Genomic DNA, 18,611 nt, shown 5'->3' on the forward strand with positions numbered 1-18,611 from the left:
AATGGTACAGAGAGGGGTAGATTTATTAATGTAGTGATTAAAAACATTTAAAAAGAGGAGCAAAAAAGCAAAAACTCAGAAAAAAAGTATACTCAAAGCACTTATAAGGAAATGTCACAGGAACTGCCAATACCATTCCCAGACCACATGCTTCTAAAACAACAAGTCTTCACAGTTCCAAACAATCTCAGCCCTTGACATTCAGATAGTCCAGAAGTGCAGATACGCCCTAAATCTCAGCTTAGGAGAAGGATTTCCAAACACTCATTTCATCATGATTTACATTCAGAGGAGGAGTTGCTGCAAAGGAAGAGCAGCCCACGGAAACCTTCTGCATCTTCAGCCGAGGCACAAAGAACAGAAAAAGACAGGAAGACGCTTTCTCTCCATTTCTCCTTTCCCACACCCTTTGCTTTACAGTCAGGAAAAACCCTCAACAGAAGTACCCAGATTCCCAGAAGAGGGATCTGGTGAACCAGCAAAATGCAGACAAATCAAGACTGTGGATCCAGGAAAGGACAGTGGTTTCGTGGTCAGTGTTCACTGGTCACCCTCTGCGTCAGGAAAACAAGGCGGCATGTCTTCTTGTAACGTTCCAGCCAGGGCAGCTCCTGCCGTCCTCCAGGTGCCGCCCTCCAAGTGCCACCCTCCAGCTGACGCTGTGATGGTGCCCTGGACAAGCACAGCCCCTCCAGCGCGTCCTGGACTCACTGTGACAGCGCCGTCCACATGGAACCACTCAACACTGATCCTCCCATTGGAGCCTCAGTCCAGGGGCTACTCCTGCAGCAGGCTTCTTGAGATCAGTATCCGCATCACTTCGTTGCTGCCTGCAAGAGCGAGAGAGGACGGAGGGGCTTAGGAGCTGCCGGGCCTGAGAGTCAGCAAAGCTCTGACTAGGGATGTAAAGGGCAACGTCGCTTTTTTTTTTTTTGCGGTACACGGGCCTCTCACTGTTGTGGCCTCTCCCGTTGCGGAGCACAGGCTCTGGACGTGCAGGCTCAGCGGCCATGGCTCACGGGCCCAGCCGCTCCGCGGCATGTGGGATCCTCCCGGACCGGGGCACGAACCCACGTCCCCTGCATCGGCAGGTGGACTCTCAACCACTGCGCCACCAGGGAAGCCCGGTAACGTCGCTTTTTATCTTGAAAGATGTCAGGGAGTGAGGAAAAAATTTACTTTAAAAAAACCCTCTATATATGGACATATATACACTACCAAACGTAAAATAGCTAGTGGGAAGCAGCCGCATAGCACAGGGAGATCAGCTCAGTGCTCTGTGACCACCTAGAGGGGTGGGATAGGGAGGGTGGGAGGGAGGGAGACGCAAGAGGGAAGAGATATGGGAACATATGTATATGTATAACTGATTCACTTTGTTATAAAGCAGAAACTAACACACCACTGTAAAGCAATTATACTCCAATAAAGATGTTAAAAAAAAAAAGTAACCTCTCCTGATAGTAAAAGCAAACAAAATAAAACAGCAGAACATCCAATAGTATACGTAGTATAACTCTATTTTAAAAAAATGTATCTATGGGGGGTGAGATGAATTGGGAGATTGGGATTGACATATACACACTATGTATAAAATAGATAACTAATGAGAACCTACTGTATAGCACAGGGAACTCTACTCATTGCTCTGTGGTGACCTAAATGGGAAGGAAATCCAAAAAAGAGAGGATACATGCATATGTATAGCTAATTCACTTTACTGTACAGCAGAAACTAACACAACATTGTAAAGCAACTATCCTCCAATAAAAATTAACTTTAAAAAATGTATCTATACAAGCGCAGAAAAAGGTCCAAAAGAAGATATTTTTGGTCTTAAATATAAAAGGAGCCCAAAGTATTAGTTCTGATGTCAAAACATGAATGATCTTTTTTCTTTTTTAACTTTTCCTATATTTTGTAAGTCTTCAACAATAAATATACCAACATCACTGGTAATCAGAAAACTGAATTTTAAAAAAACAAAAACATTTTCCCTGAAAGAAGGGGGGGTCAGTTGCTTGCTTCATTTTTCCACTCTTTTTGTATTTTATTTTATTTTATTATTTCCACTCTTTTTAATGCAAAAAGAAATATTAACCACAGGAATGACTAATCACACATCTCGAATAAAATCAAAGCTGAAATTTCCTATCTTTCCAATAACAAAGCCTGGGGTGAAACAAGTGACGAAGACCAGTGCGCACATTTTCCTACAAGTGGATGATGGTGTGGCCTGAAATAAGCATATCTGGCTTTTCTCAGTTATTCTAACAGGGTTGAAAGGGTCAGAATGAAGGGAAGTCTCCCGCACTCACCAAGGCTGGAAAGCAACAGCCACGTGCGACTGGAGTCACAGAAGGAATGAGGCGATGGGTTTGGAACCCTGCTCATAAACACGCTTTAGGGACAAGGTTTGCAGCAGAAAGCAGATACTAAAGCCTGTGACTTGGACGTGACACCCCGTGGTGGCTCTCAATGTGGCTCCCAGACAGGCAGGAGCAACCTCCCTGAACCCTCGTTAGAGATGCAGATCCCCAGGCCCACCCAAGACCCATGGAGTCAGAAGCTCTGTGCTCACAAATCCTCCCAGTGGTCCTGACGCTGGTCAGGTCTGAGAAGGATGCCTCAGAAGCCACAGGGAGGCTGGTGCTTCCTTCAGGTTCCTTCACTCAAAGTCACTTCCACAAGCCTTTGCCTCATCCGCTGCCTTTGCTACAGTGTAACCACCTCAGCTGCCTACTGGCTAAACAACAGTCATGTAATTGGAAGACTTCCAAACCAGCGTGGAGTGGAGAAGGCCCTGCAGAGCCCGACGCCAGCAGCTTACCCATCTCCTGCCCGTGGGCCTGTGATCGGCAAGAAGATGCCCGTGTGTGACAATTAATTTACTGAGAGCTCCATTAGCAACACTGATGGTCATGATCAGTGTGTAGAGGCTGGAGATCAAACTAGCTCACATCTACCCTGGAAGTTACTGTGGAGAAGTCCTGGGATCCCTGAGGACCAAGTATTTTACAGCAGTGAAGAACAGCCGCTGCTGCAGTTTTCAAAATGCTTTCTCGGATGTTATCGGATGTTATCTTCGTTTGCGCTGTCTCTATAAATGACAAAGGCAAAGAGCAGGAGGGGGGTGACTCGGTGACTTCCCGGCCCCCAGGCCAGGTCAGGACGGCACAGCAGGCCCCTCCAGAGGGGGCCAGGAGCAAGGAGGGAGGAGGAAGACAGGAAGCACGGCGACAGACGGCAGGGGTGACGGCTCCGAAAGGGAGAGAACCACCTTGGCCACTTTTACCTTCGAGGATCTGATGGACCCTGGAGTCCCGCATGTACTGCTGGACCGCGCAGTCCTTCAGGTAGCCGTAGCCCCCGTGCATCTGCAGGGCCTGGTTGCAGATCTGCAGGGACACAGGGATTAGATACCTCGGATTCTGAGAAGGCTCCGGAACAGGGGCTCCTCTCTCCGCCCCAGCCCTGATCTGGCTGCCTGCCCTGAGCCAACGTGAGGAAGGTGAAGGTGCCAGCCAGGCCAGAGGGGCTCCGGTTCTGTGTGCACGGGACAACGAGGGAAGTCTGCCTCCTGAGCGAGCCAGTCCCCACCCATGAGGGACTCAGAGGCCTCTGCCCTTCTCGCCTGCTGTCTGCAGGGAGAGGCTGCCCGCCCCACACCAGCTGGAGTTCTGGCGAGCGGCAGATGCAGCCTCGCTGTGGAAATGGCTTTGTTCCTGACATTTAAACAGTGCTGTGGTCTGACCCTTCTTCCAAAGGCAGCATCTCACCCAGCGCACAGCCAAAGGGCAGAGACAAAACCTGATGTGTGGTGGCGTGGAGCAGGTGAAGTGCCGGCCGAGCGCCCACGTGGGCCTCTCCTGAGTAACTGACGCCTTACGCAGCATTCCAGGAGCAGCCGGGCGGCCCGCCACAGGCCGGTCACCCAAGAGAGGCAGACAGCAGCACCACTCACCGCAAAGCATTCGTCTGTAGCGAAGAGCTTGGCCATGGAGCACAGGGCCACCGCATCCTCACGTTCCTCCTGCAGAGCCACGGCTGCGTTGCGGATCATCAGCCGTGAGGCCACCAGCCTGGCCACCATATCTGCCAGTTTGAACTGCAGGTACTGCAGTGAGAGGAGAGAAGACACACAGACACACAGACAGGCTCAGAGAGCCACCTCTAACCGGGCCGCTTCTAAGGGGCCCCAGGCTCCACAAAGAATGTGCCTCGTTAAGTTCTAAGTCCACTGCACTCCCTGCACTTCAGCATCTCGCCTCCTTAGGAAGACGCTCCCTCTGTCTGTCCCTTCCTTCCACCTACAACCAGTAAAACGCCCACAGCTCTGCCCGGCACGCCCTGGGGCCCCGAGCCCCTGCACACCTCACGGGGGGTGGGCTGGGACCCAGCACGGGCAGGGCCAGGAAGCAGTGGACGTGGTGCCCGAGACCCCTGCCCCGGCAGCAGCAGCACAGGCCATAGCAGCGCCCCGAACCCAACAAGCTAGACACAGCAGGGCGCCTGCGACCCCAGCTCCGGCCCCGCCCCCCCGCCTGCTGTGGTGGCAGTGCTCGTGACCCAGGCAACCCCGAATGTGGCAGAGGTGCCCGCCGTCCGGTGCCCCTTGAGGCGACATCAGCCACAGGCACAGCCCCGGGCACAGCAAGCACCAGCACGCCCAGCGCAGCACCTCTGGCAGCAGCGGCAGAGGCAAGAGAAACCAAAGCCCACACTACAGCGCCACCTGCTGAAAACCAAAGGAAAGTTAGAACCAAGTAAAAAAGCTCTACCCAAGAAGGCTACTTCAAATGGGCCAGCAGAGGAACAACTCACCAAGCACCATGCAGAAGCACGGCAACACGTGGGACCACAGAAAGACGACAGTTCTCCAGAAACCAGCCTTAAAGTCATGGAATACTGGGACCTAACTGATGGAGAATTCAAAATAGCTGCATCAGGAAACTCGATGAGTTACGAGAAAAGTCAGATGGGCAGTTCAATGAGCTCAGGAATAAAACTAATGAACAGAAGGACTACTTTACCAAGAGACTGAAACTCTAAGAAAGAATCAACCCAAAATTCTGGAGCTGAAGAACTCAATAAACGAGATGGAAAATGCATTAGAGGGCTATGGGGATCGAGCCGACCACAAGAAAGAGAGAATTAATGAGCTCCAAGACGGAAATCTAGAAATGATTCAGGTAGGAGAGGAGAGAGAGCTAAGATTAAAAACACGGAATCCTACGAGAGCTATCCCACTCCAACAGGAAGAGCAACAGAAGGACAGTGGGCATCCCAGAAGGAAAAGACAGGGGAAGGGAGCACAGAGCTTGTTTACAGAAGTAAGAGCTGAGGGCTTCCCTGGTGGCATAGTGGTTAAGAATCCGCCTGCGAATGCAGGGGACGCTGGTTCGAGCCCTGGTCTGGGAAGATCCCACATGCTGCAGAGCAACTAAGCCCATGCACCACAACTACTGAGCCTGAGCTCTAGAGCCTGTGAGCCACAACTACTGAAGCCCACGCACCTAGAGCCCGTGCTCCGCAACAAGAGAAGCCACCGCAATGAGAAGCCCGCACACCACAAGGAAGAGTAGCCCCCACTCACTGCAACTAGAGAAAAGCCCGTGGGCAGCAACAAAGACCCAACGCGGCCAAAAATAAAATAAATAAATTAAAAAAAAAAAAAAAGTAAAAGCTGAGAGTGTCCCAAACCTGGGGAAGGAACTGGATACACAAGTCCATGAAACTAAGAGAACACCTAATTATCTTAACGCAAAAAGATCTTCTCCAAGACACATATTAAAACTGTCCACAATGACAAAGAAAGAATTTTAAAGACAGTCAGAAAAAAAGGGCAATAACCTACAAAGGAACCCCATTAGGCTAAGGGTGGAACAGAACTATCTTACAATCCAGCCGTTCCACTTACGTTTTTTTTCCAAAGAATATGAAAACACTAATTCAAAAAGATACATGCACCTCTATGTTCACTGCAGCACTATTTACAACAGCCAAGATATGGAAGCAACCTAAGTGCCTATCAATAGATAAAGAAGACGGGGTGTACGTATACAATGGAATATTACTCAGCCATAAAAAAGAATGGAATCTTGCCTTTTGTGACAACATGGATGGACCTAGAGGATATTATGTTAAGTGAAATAAGTCAGACAGAGAAAGACAAATACCATATGATTTCACTCATACGAAGAGTCTAAAACACACACAATAAATGAATGCACAAAACAAAACAACACCACATAGATACAGAGAACAGACTGGTGGTTACCACAGAAGAAGGGGGTGGGGGGAGGGTGAAATGGGTAAAGGAGATCAACTGTTATGCTAATTGATGGAAATCAGACTTTCAGTGGTGAGCTCACTGTAGTGTATACAGAAATCCAATTATAATGTATACATGAGGGACTTCCCTGGTGGTCCAGCGGATAAGACTCCACGCTCCCAATGCAGGGGACACGGATTTGATTCCTGGTCAGGGAACTAAGACCCCACATGCTGCATGCCACACGGTGCAGGCAAAAAAAAAAAAAAAGAAAAAGTATACATGAAACATATAATGTTATAAACCAGCATTACCTCAATAAAGAAAAAAGAAAGAAAAACTGGAACACAAGCAAAAGAAAAAAGAGATAAATCATCTAATCCTATCCCCCTGAAATAATTACTTCTTGCATTTTTCAGATGTATCCCTGAAAATGTTTCATTAATATTTATACAGGGACTTCCCTGGTGGTCCAGTGGTTAAGACTTCACCTTTCAATTCATGGGGTGTGGGTTCAATCCCCAGTCAGGGAGCTAACATCCCACCTGCCTCGCTGCCAAAAAATCAAAACATAAAACAGAGCAATATTGTAACAATTCAATAAAGACTTAAGAAAAAAAATGGTCCACATCAAAAAAAAATATCTTTTAAAAGAAATTTAGGGCTTCCCTGGTGGCGCAGTGGTTAAGAATCCGCCTACCAACGCAGGGGACACGGGCTCGAGCCCTGGTCTGGGAAGATCCCGCATGCTGCGGAGCAACTAACCCCATGCACCACAACTACTGAGCCTGTGCTCTAGAGCCTTCGAGCCACAACTACCGAAGCCTGCTCACCTAGAGCCCGTGCTCCACAACAAGAGAAGCCCCCGCTCGCCGCAACTAAAGCTGTGCACAGCAGTGAAGAACAAAAGCAGCCAAAGACAGACAAGTAAATTAATTAAAAAAATTTATACATATTCATGTATTCTGTAAACAAAGCAGAAGCATACTCCTCTAAAATGTCGTGCTTTTTCTTGCCAGTCAATGTATCACGAATCTTTTCACGACTATAAGCAAAAATTATTAAACAATTATTGACAGAAATAGAGCACAAGTTCTGGCTGAAAGGGGGGCAGAACCCACAAGAGACATCAGGGCCCCACAGTTGTAGAGAATGTTCTAGAGACAAGAGCAAAAGCTAGGACACCGGGGAAGTTACCTGGTTACTGGCCAGGGGCTCTCCAAACTGCTTCCGGACCTTGAGGTGGTCTCGGGTGAGGATGACCGAAGCATAAGCAGCGCCCAGAGAGCAGGACGCTAGGAAGGACGGTACCAACACGTCAAGTGAGCCAGGGGACCGTGCTGCCCGCCCGCCGCTCCTGCCCCCTGGGGTCCTCACCGACATTGATCCTCCCCCCGTTCAGTCCTCTCATGGCAATGAGGAAGCCCTGGCCCTCGTCCCCGATCCTGTTGGCCACAGGGACGGCACAGTCTTCAAAGATCACCGCTCGGGTCGGCTGTGAGTTCCACCCCACCTGGCAAAAATCAGGGGCTGTGTGGCTGCCCAGAAGTTGACCGCTCAGGGCAGCATCCTGTCCACCAGGCTCTCCTATCCCTGGACTTAGTCCCTCAGGAACTTCAATGAGGAAAAATAGAAAGGTCACACAAATATCTGTCGACTCAGGTTTTTCTCTTTCAGCTCAACATTTTCAACACATTAAGAGCATCTACTTCCTAGTGCCCACTCCACCAGACCAACCTGTCCCCAAACATTTCCCACCGCTTCCTTCAGGATCGGGCAGAACCCTCCTCCTTTGTGGCACCTCCATGAGTATATTCTTCTATAAAAAACGTTGACGGTATAAGGATTACTCGGAGTACGTGTCCTCTTATAAGGACAGCGCAAGGATCATAATGACCAAGAGCCACCCTCGTCCTTTGAAGAGCTCAGTGTTTTTGCACGTGGTGCCGTAACGTCTACCACGCTGGCCATCGGCTGCACAGACCCGGCGAGATGCAGGCACTGGCGCGTGGGAGCCAATCACACACACCTTCTCTCAGCCTGGCTGCCGGTGACGTCACCCTGGTGACATCATCCCGGTGACATCACCCCGGAAACCAGAAATCGGTCCGGGGAGAGTATTTCCACCACAGAAACTGGCAAACACTGCACATGAGGGGCTTCTTGGTGTCTGCCTTTCCCAGGGAGCTGAGGCTCAGTGAGGCAGATCCTGAAGAGCACAAGACCAGACAAAGCCCCCGGCTCCCCGACAGCTGAGAGCCCCACTGCCCTCATTCAGGGCTCCCTGCCGTGGGAAGAGGCGCTCCACCCACAGCCTTTTATTTAAGGTTTTTCTTCCAAGAGAACGGCTCAGTCCTTCTCTTCTGTCCGTCACCCTGTACCCTCGATTCCACTCAAACTGTTCTGCGACCTGTGCGGCTGGCCTGTTGACCATACTTCTGCTTCTCCTCTCCCTCCCCGGAAGCACTCCCATCTCCAACCTCCGTCAAAGTCGAGCTTCGCTGGAACCTCCTGAGGCCCTTCCGGTCGCCTGAGCCAGCACTGACCTCGCTGTCTTTCAGGCCCCCAAGTCTGAAACCTTCCCACACTGGCCTGTGTGGTCTCCCTGGAACTTACCTCCCATCCAGAACATACACACCTGGAACGGCAGATCTTAACGACAGCCAATCATAAGAGAACCACATACAAACAGCTGCTACCCCCTAGCCCCTTCCTGTGAAAGCAGCTCCCTTCTCCCCTGGGCAAAGAACTCCGCTCCTCAACCCCCAGAGCCCCTGGGAAGCTGCAGCCAGAAAGACCCTCCTCCCCGGCCCTCCGGCAGCCCTGGCCGCCCAGGACCAGGGGAGCTCTGTCCCGTCCATCTGTCTTTCCTTCCACAGACTGCCTTCCCACCGCCACCCCTCCTACGGAAAACACATTCTTCTGTACGAAACCTTTTAACAATTAAATCCAAGATAAAACAATTCCTCACACCACTTTCCCATAAAGCCAATGCAGAACTGGTTGTTTAAAGCTCTCAGCTACAAAATGTGCTCAGTACGCCAAGTCAAAGCATGTGCCTGCAGGAAAGACGGCCATGCGGCTGGAGAGAAAGACCCGCTGCTCAGGCCATCACGGCAGCCAAATCAGCCATGGCTATCAGTGGGTGACCCTGCACCTGGCCTGCGCAGCCCCGCCTGCCTCTCCAACTTCATCCCACACCATTCCCTTTGCTCACGACCCCCTGGCCACACGGAGAGGCTCTGGCTTCTTCAAACAGGCTCATCCTGCCCCCACCTCGGGCCCTCTGTCCCACTGCCGTCTCTGCCCAGAACCCTCCTCACGGCCGGCTCCCGTGACGCTGCAGACCTCATCTCAAAGGACACCTCATCTTCAGAGTCGTCTGTCCCCACCCTGAGAAGCTCTCCTCCGTCCACGTCGCAGCCTCCAGCCTGTCTTCCTCCCTTGCCCTGAGCGCTGATGGCACCGTGTTGGTTCCTGCGCCCGCCCTCCACCCTGCTGCTAACAGGCCAATTCTACAGGGCGGGGCGCGTCTGTGCAGCCCCTGCTCTGTCCCACCACTCGGTACAGTGGACCCCTGCTAGCTGCTCAATGAATGAGACGCCCTTCCAAATTCCCCACACATTATAGGACACGTAAAGCAAGACGGATAATTAAGAAGAAAACAAGCAAAAAGAGATATGACATATATGATTAAAAGCGAGAGGAGACAGAAAGTAAAGGTAAAGAGACGCTTTTTGTTTATGGAATTTACTTACAGTTTTTCTCCAGGCCCTAACCTTGTCAGCTTTGGTATGCTATCAACCGATACCAGAAACACCGATGTGCTGAAATAATCATCGCTATCTCTATAGGCACAAACACCAGGATCAGTATAACTTGGTCCTGTAAAATTATGTCAGGCTCCGTGTCAGTCTGTCTTATAATCCCAAACAGACATCCCTTGGATTAAGAAGTCTTAGAGCTACCTATCTCATATACCACGTGTACACAGCTTACATAGCTTATAAAGGTAAGACGATGTCTTATAATCCCAGACAAGCTGTGGTGATTCTTGTACCCCCAGGAGCGAGTGTAAGCCTTTGCAGAGTCTGTGTCTAGCAGGTCCTGCTTTCGCTGTACAAGAGAAGGGGCACTGAACCTCTGAACTCCTAGCAGCTACAAAGGATCAGGAAGGTCATGAAGGGATGAATGGGGAACCAGGGAACCGGGGAGCCAGGAGAGGAGAGGTAGATTAGGGGCCAGTTCATTACTGACTTCTCTCCAAAAGCTCCAACTCTAACAGTACCTGCTGGAGGTGGAGGCCAGTCACCTGGCCTGGCCCACCTGACTAGATCCCACCCTCATCACCAGTGACAGTTACATAACCACAGGTCTACTGTTCATGGCCTGACTACTTCTTAATCCTAAAAACGTCTTCTCGAAGCCTATGGAAACACTCTTCCTCTTACATTACTCAAAGACCCACAATCACTTCCAGTGAGTTTTACTGTATTTTTATTTGGAGAAGAAAAGTGGCCCATATGCTTTTCATTCCTGAGACCTCTAGTCTTCTGTAAGCATTTCCTCCTGGGGGAACAAGAGGGCATCAAGATAAGAAGGTAGATAAGAGATACAGGCCAACAGTGGCTGCAGGAGAGATGACAGAGAAATCCCTCCCATTGATGAACTTCCTGGCAAATGCTGCCACTTCACCAGCGGTCCCGCGCACCCTGACAATGCCCTATCCCACCTGATACACTGTCGAAGCCCTGACTGAAGCAACAGCCTCCCAGGCCAGCGGGCCAGTGTGGAACCCATTTCCCGAAACAGAGCAGAGGCTGGTCTGGCAGGGGCAAGAGGCTAACAACCGGACTCTCCCCGTCCAACCGCACTCACCTTTCTCTCCTTCTTGCCGAAGCTGAGGCCAGGGGTCCCCTTCTCAACAACTATGCATGAGATGCCTTTGGGGCCTGGTCCTCCTGTTCGGCACATGACCACATAGATGTCTGCTTCACCTCCACCACTGATGAAGGCCTGCGGGTTTGGAGAGGGGAAAACACTGCGGTCCCCCGACGATGGGACAGTGAGAGATATGGTGGCACAGAGAAACTAAGGAGGGTTACAAAGAGCCGGCACTGACGCTGTAAAAAGGACAGACACTAGTGAACTGAACTAAGTGGACTGAGACCAGAAGAGAAACAGTGACAGTGAACACGGGAAGTCGGCCAGAGGTTCCCTCCCACACGTACCACCCCTGGGAACGTTCCCTCGCGGACCTGGGGTCCAGGCTGTGGAGGCAGGAGGGGGACAGCCTCCGATCTGCCCGGGGAGGACCGAGGACGGCACGCTTGTACCTTGGAGCCACTGAGCACGTAATGATCTCCTCGTCGCTTGGCGGAGGTCAAGAGGGAGGCGGCATCACTCCCACTGCCTACGGCAGGGACAGGAGGGAAGCGTAGAGGTGGGAGAGAGCCTGGGAAGGTAAGGAAGCCCCGGCAAGGCTCTACCTGAGAAATCTTCCCTTACAAAAAACACCTCAGAGTTTGATACGTTAAAATCCATATGGCTGAGAAGCTCTCTATACTTGTGAAAACTGCATATGGCAATCAGACCCTTTTCCATCTCCCATCACACTAGCTCGCAAGGAGCCTCCTACAAGGAGGTTCTGGTCTGCAGCCTGGAAAGACTCTGCCCTAGAGAGCTCTTAGCCTGTGACATCAGGTCACGGCCATCAGGCACTCCTGGTCAACAACGGCTACACATGCGGGGCTGAGAAGGCACGCCCCGTGATTTCCCATGAGCCACAACTCCTGCTGCACGGCAAACCCACCTGGTTCAGTGAGGCAGTAGGAAGCAAACTTCTCCATGGTACAGAGTGGAGGGCAAAACCTGTGCCTCTGTTCCTCACTTCCAAAGGTATCAATCATCCAGGCACACATGCTGACAGGTATACCAAGAAGAGACATTGACAGAGACAGAGACGGAAAAGAAAAGGAAATTTGAGGGGGGAGGGGAACGGGGCAGGAGAACAAAGGCAGCAAAGTAGAGTGAAGCAGAACAGAGTGGGAAGGGAAAAGTCACAATTGAGAAGATTCATCTTTAAAGCAAAGGCCTGCATTAACACATATTCCTGGGACACATACTACCCAGATGTACCCAGGGCCAAGGTATTTCCCACCTGGATGCTGTTCCTGCTATTTCTAGTTAGGTTAACTGAGCTCCCTAAAAATCAAGGAGTCACATGTCCTTTCCCAAATTAGTGGAGGCTTCATCTTTGGGCTGAGGAAAAGGGAACAGGCCCCAACCACTCTACTGGAGAAGTCTGTTTGGTACCAGGTCAATCTGGAATTTGGGAGAAGGCCAGCATTCTCTAAGCAACATACAAGATGACAGATTCACGTCCAACAGGGAGCAGCAGACCTAAGTGCGAACTTTTAACTGTCTAGTCCTTCAAGGACAGCCAACCTGAAAAGAGCAACCGTTTCCCTGTTTATATAAACTTTCCCAGCCAGCCCGCACGAGCACGTCACTGTGCTTCCCGATCTTGGCCACTCACTTGTGGATGCTTATGTAGGCTGTGGTGCTGGTGCAGCCTGTGGCCAAGGCTTCAAAGATGACAGAGGTGTCGAGCCGTGACAGTCCAGACCCTCCTACATCTGTTCGTACGTAAATCCCCCCAAAGCCCAGCTGGGCTGCCTTCCGCATCACATCCACTGGGAACAGCTCCTGCGTACGAAGAGAGCAGGGTCATCAGTAAGTTATTCACAGACGGCCTTTTCTTTAGAGGGCACAAGGAAGGATCAAGACGTTTGCACTCGGGAGAGAGTAGGGAGTCTCTTAACATGCCTTTTGTCATCTATATAGTGGAACCAGTTAAAATGCATTCTATAAGAACTGGTTTCTGGCATCAAAGTTTCTTTTTATCATCAATAGAATTGCCTTGGTTTAAGAGTGCCCAAATCTCTGTGCAATTAAAAAAAATGGTATCTACAGGATGCGGAAGATGCTTTCCAGGAAAGGAATCACACCACTCCTGGAACTTGCATTCGCTGTGAGAGTTTTAAGGGGAGAATAAATACCAAACAATCTGGATCATAAGGAGGAGATAAGGGTCACTGCACGAGGCGTCTGTGGGGACATCCAGCACAGGAAAACCCGCACCTTCTGGTCCCACTCTGCCATGTTTGGCGCCATCTCCCGGGCAGCAAAGTTGAACGCCACTTTCTGGAACTCTTTCTGCTCTTCGTTTAGTCCCGTAGAAGCTGTGGGCAAGGCGGCATTTACTCAGAACCAGGACAGGGGTCAGGGAAGTGTACTGCAAGCAAGAAGCACCACGAAGCCCGGGCCGGCGGTGGACCTACGAGAGCATTTCCACACGGCACACCACCTCCAGCACCCACCGCTAATCAGCGTCTTGAGGTAGCATCACCTGCCTCCTTCCTTCTTTACTCCCAAACAGACTGGCTGACTTCATTTACCTTGTTACTTATTCTTTCAATACTCATCTTCATCTCTTCCTCCTCACGAATCCACATTAAAGGAACAATAAACACACTGACCCTCGAATTATGATGAACGTATCTTTCCTTCAGGATGTCCTGCGTTTTCCGTATTGGAATCTGTGCGTATTTGTCTACCAGCTACGACAGTTTCATTTTAAAACATCAGTCAGGAAAGGAAGATACGTGTACTTTGGCTTACCTTCCAAATTAAGGAAAAGATCCTGTAACAAAGCTGTGCATTTGACAGTCACTGCTAACAATGATAACGAATCTTCCAGTGTTGAAAACATGGCTAAGGCCTTCCTAAATCCGTCTTCACCTAATGGATTCACAATTTTTAGAATATTTTCTTTCCTAACTGTTAATGCTGTGACTTTGGGTAACTCCTTCACTTCCAGGTCTAAGCTACTTAAAAGCTAAGGAAATGAACTGACTGAGCAATACCAAGAGACAGGTAGTGGAGCTTCATGAGGACAAGTTTCTCTAGAACCTTACACATTTTGTAAAAGACTATACTATTCCAGTATTTCATCAAGGGTGATACTCTTTAGGAGAAAGATATCTGCATGCGCCTACGTGAAATAGTGGCCACTCAGTTCACAGTGTCGTTACTTGACAACTTTTCTTTAAAGAGCCAGTTCCCCGAATGACACGAACACTATTTATTTTCTATGTTTTTTTTCAAACACTGTGCAGAATGGGGTAGGACTCAATTGGAAAGCAGAGCGACAGGCCATCTAGCTGGTCATGTGGGCCTGAAATATCTTTCCCGTTTTGCAAGGTGATAAGACTTTCAGCTGGAGACAGGCCAGAAGCTAAAAGGGAAGAACCTAAGCAAAGCTCCTGTGAAAAACCACAACCTTTTGGGAACCGTGCAGAGAATCTAGAAATGAAAGGACCATGAATCCTGGGAGCCACCATGCAGAAGGGTCAGCAACCTGCACAGGGGGACAGACTTACGCTGCTCACGTTATCTTTCTTTTGTTTTGTTAGGACTGCCGTTTTGAAAGGACTGCCTGCCTCACATGTGCCAGGAAGAGATAACGGAGTGTCCGCTGCAGCTGGAGGCACAGTGGTGGCTGAGAAAACATCAGGGGAAGAGGAAGTGCTGGGCTCTGCACTGCTTTCTAAGGTTTCAGCCTTTTGGTCCTGGGGTGATGCTGAAGAGCACACCCGACCACGACTTCCTTCAGTGCCCGACTGTCCTGCGCGGCCCTTCCCACTGAGAACAAGGGCAGGTGGCGGCATGTGTTTCTGGGTAGACCTGGGCCTCAGAAGTGGATGCTGTGTGAAGCAGGACAAAGCTGTCTGTCTGTAGCAGGACCCTCACCAAAATGGGAAACTCAGAAGTGAAGAGCTGTGAGGATTAAAGATGACGCTACCTTGAGAAGTCCAAAGCAGAAAACTACGTTGGGTGTTGCTCTCGGAAATGTGGTTAGGGATAAACAATTCATGGTTCCTTGCCTGGGAGTTGGGTCATTTTCCATTCGCAAAAGAATACTGACTGAGTGTCTACCATGGAGCAGTGCTGGGGTGTCAAAAATGAAAATGGTCCATTCACCCAAAGGATGACATAAGTGGTGAGAAAGCAAACATCTGACTGTACATGGGCTACAAAACTTCCGTCCCAGCAAGAGCTCAATACGTGTCTACAGTTATTATTATTAGTATTTGACAGAGTAAAACCATTGCCCTTCATTTCTCTCTGCAGAATCTGTGTTTTTTACTAACTGAAGGTCTGTAGCAACCCTGTGTTGTCAAATGATGGTTAGGCTTTTTTAGCAATGAAGTCTTTTTAAATTAAGGTATGGACATTGTTTTCTTAGACACAGTGCTACCGCACACTTAACAGACTACAGAGCAGTGTAAACATAACTTTTACAAGTACCCGGAAAACAACAAAGTCGTTATTGCGGTATCTGCTTCATTACAGTGGTATGGAACCAAACCTGCAGTATCTCTGAGGTGCACCTGTATAAATACAACATAATTACATATTTATTTAAGATAGATAATAATCAATTCTAGATAATGGAACGCTAACGAAAGGAGAACACTGCTTGGAGAAAAAAAGTGGAAAAGGCAAGCTAAAAAGTAAATTATACACAACAAAGCATAGTTACTGAGTAAAAATACCTAAGTTCTCAGAAAACATGCACTGGAAAACAGAACAAGACGAAAACCAGGAACTTCCCTGGTGGTGCAGTGGTTAAGAACCCACCTGCCAATGCAGGGGACACGGGTTCAAGCCTTGGTCCAGATCCCACATGCCACGGAGCAACTAAGCCTGTGCGCTACAACTACTGAGCCTGGGCTCTAGAGCCCGCGAGCCACAACTACTGAGCCCGTGAGCCACAACTACTGAGACCGCTGTGCCACAACTACTGAAGCCCGCGTGCCTAGAGCCCCGCGCTCCACAACGAGAAGCCACCGCAATGAGAACCCTGCGCACCACAACGAAGAGTAGCCCTGCTCGCTGCAACTAAAGAAAGCCCGCGTGCAACAACGAAGACCCAATGCAGCCAAAAATAACTAAATAAATAAATATATTAAAAAAAGAATCTTTGAATGCATCCAAAGGCCAAACCTAGCCAGAGACTCAACAGTTCTGAGAATCCTGGTGCTCAAGGAATGCTTGGGAAGCTGCAGCAAATCACAATGAGGGAGCACTGGACAAGGAACCAGGCGTTCAAGATCTGGGTCTGCAACTATTAATTATACAATTTTCAGGAAGTCAGGCCTCCAGACTCCTCCCTCAGCCTCAGGTGCCCTGCTGTAAAACCAGGGGGCTGCACTAGACACTGAGCAAGTTTCCTCATCTGTAAAATGATATATCAGATATAATGAAAATCATCACGCTCTTAAAAATTACTTTTCACATTAAAATATGCCATGAATCAATGAGAAACCTTTGTTGATCACTTCCATTAACTTGATATTCTAATATGTAGAATGATACACCTAAAGGACAGTTTTCTTTCATTTTACTAATTAAAAGAGCATTAAAAAGCACCTTCAACTGGTTGAAATTACACCACTAGCCACCGGATATACTTATATTTAACCAATTTGTTGCCAATCAACAAAGGTGACCTTGCTTACCGAATTCTAAGGGCTAGGATAGGGTGGCACCCTGTGAAGGTGTTTTAGAACATTGAGAAGAAAACTGTCCTATACCTTGGCGTCCTTTACAGCTCTGGATGCCGAGCTAAGGCCCTCAGAAGCTACTCTGCTGTTTTCAAAACTATCATTTATTAAAAATTTTAAAAATGAAAGACTTCAAAAGAAAAAAGTGGTTAGGCGCCCGACAACGTCACAAAGTGTCTGGTTACCCCCTAGGCGGCCTAGGTACCCCCCCCCCCCACTCCGTTACTGGCATCGAAATTATTTGCCTGGTGCCAGGAGACATTCAGATCTGTAAGCTCTGGTAGTTTCCCATTTGCAACAGGTTATTTTTCTGCATAAATTTCAACAGTTGAAGTGTTTTGTAGTTACAGGTGTTGTTCTATAATTTATATATGGGAGCAAACCTTGTATCACCGGAGATTTTGTTCACCAATCACAACCAGCCCCGGGCTTTTCACATCCTTACTGCCTTTAGAACCGATGGTTGTGATTTAAAAAAACAAAGTCACGAGCTTCCGCGGCGGAGCCCGTCGTTATCCGAAAGCAGATGGGTAACGACGTAGCTCCGAATTGTGAGAGGAAAGGTCGCAGGGGCGGTCTCGCGAAACGTACCGCCAGGTTCATAACGCAAAGCACGGTAAGGGCGGTCTGTACAAGGACGGACCAGCATCGGCCACCGGGCTGAGCCGCCGAGGGTCGCCCGCCCCCGGGGCCGCGCCACGTCTAAGCCGGGGAAACCACTAGGCCCGGGGCGCCCGGACAGGCCGACGCGGTGAATGAGGGCGGCCAGGCCGGCCAGGTGGACGGACCCCTATCCCCGGGCGAGCCTTACGATCGATGCAGGAGACCACGCCCCGCCGACCGCTTTCGGCGGGGGCCTGGAGCCCGCCGCGCAAGCCGCGCAGCCGCGCCCCGACACGCCACCACGGGACCCACAACATAGCCGCCGCCTGCTCCACTCCTTTCTGCTCGGGCCGAGGTCTGAGCGCCGGTGACCCCGACCGGCCGGCCGAAAGGGCCGCGCCGCACGCACGCTGGGAGCTGTAGTGCGCGCCGTGGCCCCGCGTGCGGACTCGGGGCGCCTGCGCGAGGAGCCGGGACTACAACTCCCAGGGGCTCCCCCGGGGCGCGCGCCAAGACTAGGAAGCGCCGCGGGGACGCTGTGCAGCGCCCTGCGGGGCGCGGGGAGGTGGGTTGGGGTAGCGCTTCGAAGGCCTGCGGACTCGCGGGGGTAGCTGTGATTGAGAGAGAAGACCACCGGGGGCGCTCAGCGGCGGTCTGTGCTAGGCGGACATACGAGTGTGGGTAACGCGGAAGGATTCCGCGGGCCCCTGGGCGACGGCGGGACCCTCTATCCTCGGCGCGCGGGGACGCCATGCCGCGAGCCCGGAAGAGGCCGGCGGGGGCCGCGAGGCCAGGTGAGCCGCGCCCGGCTGCTCAGTGCCGCTCGCCTTCCGCCCTTGCGCGTGGGGAAAGGCCTGAGTGGGTCGTTTTGAGGTCCGATGTCCCGAGCCGCCCACCAGGCTTATGCTCAGGGCCCCTCTGCTGCTTGCTCGTCCGAGCGGTAGCTGTTTGGAAAGCACGAAAAGTAGCTGGGATACGGGCTGGCAGGCGCTGAGGCCGGTCGTTTACAGTTCCCGCTCCCCGGGGAGCCAGACGAGGAAAGGAAAGGGTCACTGGAGGGGTTGGGGGGACGCCTTGAGAGAGAGGGGATTTGAGTCAAGCCG

The 18,611-nt window shown here is 50.6% G+C and overlaps 2 protein-coding genes across 18 annotated transcripts in view; one reads left to right on the forward strand and one right to left on the reverse strand.

Moving 5' to 3' along the window:
- On the reverse strand, positions 1-18,296 carry ACAD8 (acyl-CoA dehydrogenase family member 8). 15 transcript variants are annotated; one of them, XR_004351210.1, is made up of 13 exons: positions 17,821-18,296; positions 15,708-15,729; positions 13,418-13,518; positions 12,813-12,982; positions 12,087-12,196; positions 11,506-11,687; positions 11,153-11,290; positions 7,652-7,787; positions 7,472-7,569; positions 4,825-4,919; positions 3,965-4,117; positions 3,296-3,398; positions 1-830 (listed from the first exon to the last, which is right to left on the reverse strand). XR_004351210.1 is itself a non-coding variant. In XM_032641818.1 (12 exons), exons 1-12 carry the CDS (start codon positions 18,259-18,261, stop codon positions 778-780), a joined length of 1,602 nt encoding a protein of 533 aa, XP_032497709.1. In that variant the 5' UTR covers positions 18,262-18,296; the 3' UTR covers positions 1-777. The 15 variants fall into 15 exon arrangements, 10 of the variants coding, with proteins under 10 accessions (XP_032497709.1, XP_032497708.1, XP_032497707.1 ...); XR_004351211.1 differs by having other exon boundaries at positions 4,825-7,319; XR_004351214.1 differs by having other exon boundaries at positions 3,965-7,319; positions 11,611-11,687.
- The window catches only part of THYN1 (thymocyte nuclear protein 1), a 4,512-nt gene continuing 3,953 nt past the window's right edge, over positions 18,053-18,611 (forward strand). For 2 of the 3 annotated variants that reach the window (XM_032641829.1, XM_032641831.1), the window contains exon 1: positions 18,163-18,302. In XM_032641829.1, the coding sequence (XP_032497720.1) occupies positions 18,260-18,302 (43 nt within the window). In that variant the 5' untranslated portion in view covers positions 18,163-18,259. Of the gene's footprint in view, positions 18,303-18,611 lie in introns of all 3 variants that reach the window. The other variant, XM_032641830.1, reaches the window with a different exon arrangement.

The sequence above is a fragment of the Phocoena sinus genome, chromosome 8 (assembly GCF_008692025.1).
Source record: "Phocoena sinus isolate mPhoSin1 chromosome 8, mPhoSin1.pri, whole genome shotgun sequence".
Lineage (NCBI taxonomy): Eukaryota > Metazoa > Chordata > Mammalia > Artiodactyla > Phocoenidae > Phocoena > Phocoena sinus.